At 30.7% G+C, this 2,710-nt stretch overlaps 1 protein-coding gene across 1 annotated transcript; it reads right to left on the bottom strand.

Annotated features, from left to right (window-relative positions):
- Positions 1 to 241: 241 nt before the first annotated feature.
- On the bottom strand, positions 242 to 1,398 carry LOC129572597 (myotrophin-like; the record flags this gene model as incomplete). Its single annotated transcript, XM_055452599.1, has 5 exons — positions 242 to 340; positions 673 to 771; positions 876 to 983; positions 1,181 to 1,279; positions 1,355 to 1,398. Coding segments are annotated over 5 exons (449 nt in total), but the record flags the coding sequence as incomplete, so codon positions are not given.
- Positions 1,399 to 2,710: the final 1,312 nt, after the last annotated feature.

Consider the following 2,710-nt stretch of genomic DNA (forward strand, 5'->3'; position numbering starts at 1 on the left):
ATTGTTAATGAGGGTTTTTAAAATGCGTGTGTTTCCTGAAAAAAAAAATCAAGCAATATTTAAATATTCCGCCGTTTCAATGACTTTTGAACTATTAAAAAAAACTTGTAAAATAGACTAATTTTTGAAAAAACTTGAAAAAACCGACCAATTCACTACAGTTAATTGGAATTTAGAATATTCAAGCATATTCAAGTTTTAATATGAACATTTAACATCATCATTACTATGAAATAATTACCATGTTCAGAAGCCTCCACAAGTGGTGATCGACCAAGCCATGCTTTCAAATTGATATTGGCGCCATTTTTTATCAGCTGTTCAACGATCTTTTTATGACCTGTATTTCAGAAATAGAATAACGTTAAAAAAAAATTCAAGTTTCAAAAATAAGTTCTGAAGCCAACCCACTTCAAGTCGTTCAATAGATCTATCTAAGAATAATATCTATATTATTCTTCTAGAAGAGCGATGTATCTTTCAACAATATATCAGATTTTGATGTTTTGGTGCAATCCAAAATATTAAATGAGTTTTATGTAAATTCAAACGCTTTCAGAGACAATAGATAAATTACGTGATAAGAATCAAATGAGTCAAACGCGCACGAAGAAGAGTTATGAGAGTCAAATTGACCCAGACAATTGATTTCGATTATCCAAACAAAATTACCTATTTGAGCTGCTTTAGCCAGTGGTGTGCTTCCATAGTCATCTTTAACATCAACATTGGCTCCATTTTCAAGTAAGACTTTAACAACTTCGAGTTTTGCTGAAGAAATTCAATGAAATATAGTTTGGGTTAGAATGGTCAAGGAGGAATAATTTTTTTATTCCAAAGAATAGTAATTTTCAATCAAATTTTTGAATGCTTACTGGCTTCTGGACTATCTACAGCATAGTATAGTGGTGTTCTATTATATTGACCACGTGCATTCACATTGGCTCCGTTTTCTATCAACAGTTTTACTGTATCCGCTTTACCTGAACGATCAGTACAAATTGGTTAGTTAATACATTTATCTAGACATTTATCTTTTATGAATCATAAATTATGATGATTTTTATTATGATTAAATAATGACACAAGTTAATAAGTAATTTGTTAGAAAATATTTACCGAAAAGCAATACTTTAATTCCAGATTGTAAATTGTAATTTAGACAACAATCAACATTTACCCAAACGTGCGGCCCAATGAATTGCCATATCTCCATCTTCGTATCTTTCACTTAAATCGACACCTTCTTCGATTAGTCGGGTGATTTCAGAGAGTTGATCTAGAACAAATTCGAACGAATTAATCATATGCTTATGCGTAAGCCGAAAGCATATTAGAAGATTTGTAAACTCACCTGTCTCGATGAATCGGAATAGCTGAGCTAATTTACTAGTAGCTCTATAATAACCATTATGAACACAAAAATTTAGTTTATTAGGATGAAACCAAAAAAAGGAAAAAAAATTTGAAGTTAAAAAAAAATCGTTCAATTTTGATTCACCAAAAAAAGTTTTTCTTCCTGAAGAAATATTATCGTTTAAAATTCTCAAAAGTTATATATTCTCTTCTAAATGTTAATCTTTTCAATATTGATTGAATTCGTCAAAAATCACGAAACATTTTGACCCATCGTTTCTCGAAAAAAAATCAATTTTGTTACACATTCGAAACTTTAGCATCACTTACGAATCTCTACTCGCAGAGTCTGAAATAAGAATAGAAAGTCACAGCTGTTTACTAGAAAGCATATGACGCTGATAATATGTTACGTTACCTGGAATCACTGCGGCGAAAGTAGTTGCCAAATAAAGAGCGAATACAAAAACCAACTTCATCATCGTATATCAAATGTATTATATTAGTAATCTTTAAAATTAATTTCTATTCCAACTGAGCCAAAGAGATATTTTCCATTCAATTGCTCAAAAAGTGTATCGAACGTAAGGTTTTTTTTTTTTGTAGAAAATGACAAAATCTTTTATTCTTGAGACTTTTTTGCGCACATAAATATACGAACGTTGAAATATTTGAGCACTAACAAATTTTATAACTTTTGAACTAAAATTTAAATTGAATTTAATTCCGCCTTTGTTGCCGTATTTTGCTTTATTGCTGAAACATTTATCAAGAAAATTATTTTTTCAAATATGTGCGGCTCAATTTAAAAACCGTCTAATTTAAAGTATCAAAATCGACTTATAATGAATAGAGAATTTTATCGGACGTTTGAAACAATTATTAACACTATAAACAAGTCTTAACATAACCAAATGTGTAAACCGACTGTTCATCCATCGCTGATCGGTCCACGAAAACATAGAATGACATTGATTCTCCCACTGCGCGCATCTATTATCTCATTTGCATAACAGATCACTAGGTCTTATTAACATAGCTTTTACTGATCATCTCAACACACGACGATTCATTTAACGGGAAAGACGGTTCTAGCGAGTCGAGTCACTTTTACTCGCCGCACTAATCCATACTTTCACGTATATTGAAGCGGTATTTCTCTTAACAAAACCAAAAAAAAATGTGTCGATGTTCGCACATTTACGAATATATTATGCGAACATCGATACATTTTTTTTGGTTTTGTTAAAAGAAATGAAATATATCTAAATTAAGAATCTAGATTGTACACACTCAGGAGAAATGTCAGAAGCTTGATCGAATTCTATATGAATAAACTTTCTTGTTTGTTGTT

This window comes from Sitodiplosis mosellana, unplaced genomic scaffold (assembly GCF_009176505.1).
Source record: "Sitodiplosis mosellana isolate CC-2019 unplaced genomic scaffold, AAFC_SMos_1.0 Smas_scaffold_5257, whole genome shotgun sequence".
Classification (NCBI taxonomy): Eukaryota; Metazoa; Arthropoda; class Insecta; order Diptera; family Cecidomyiidae; genus Sitodiplosis; species Sitodiplosis mosellana.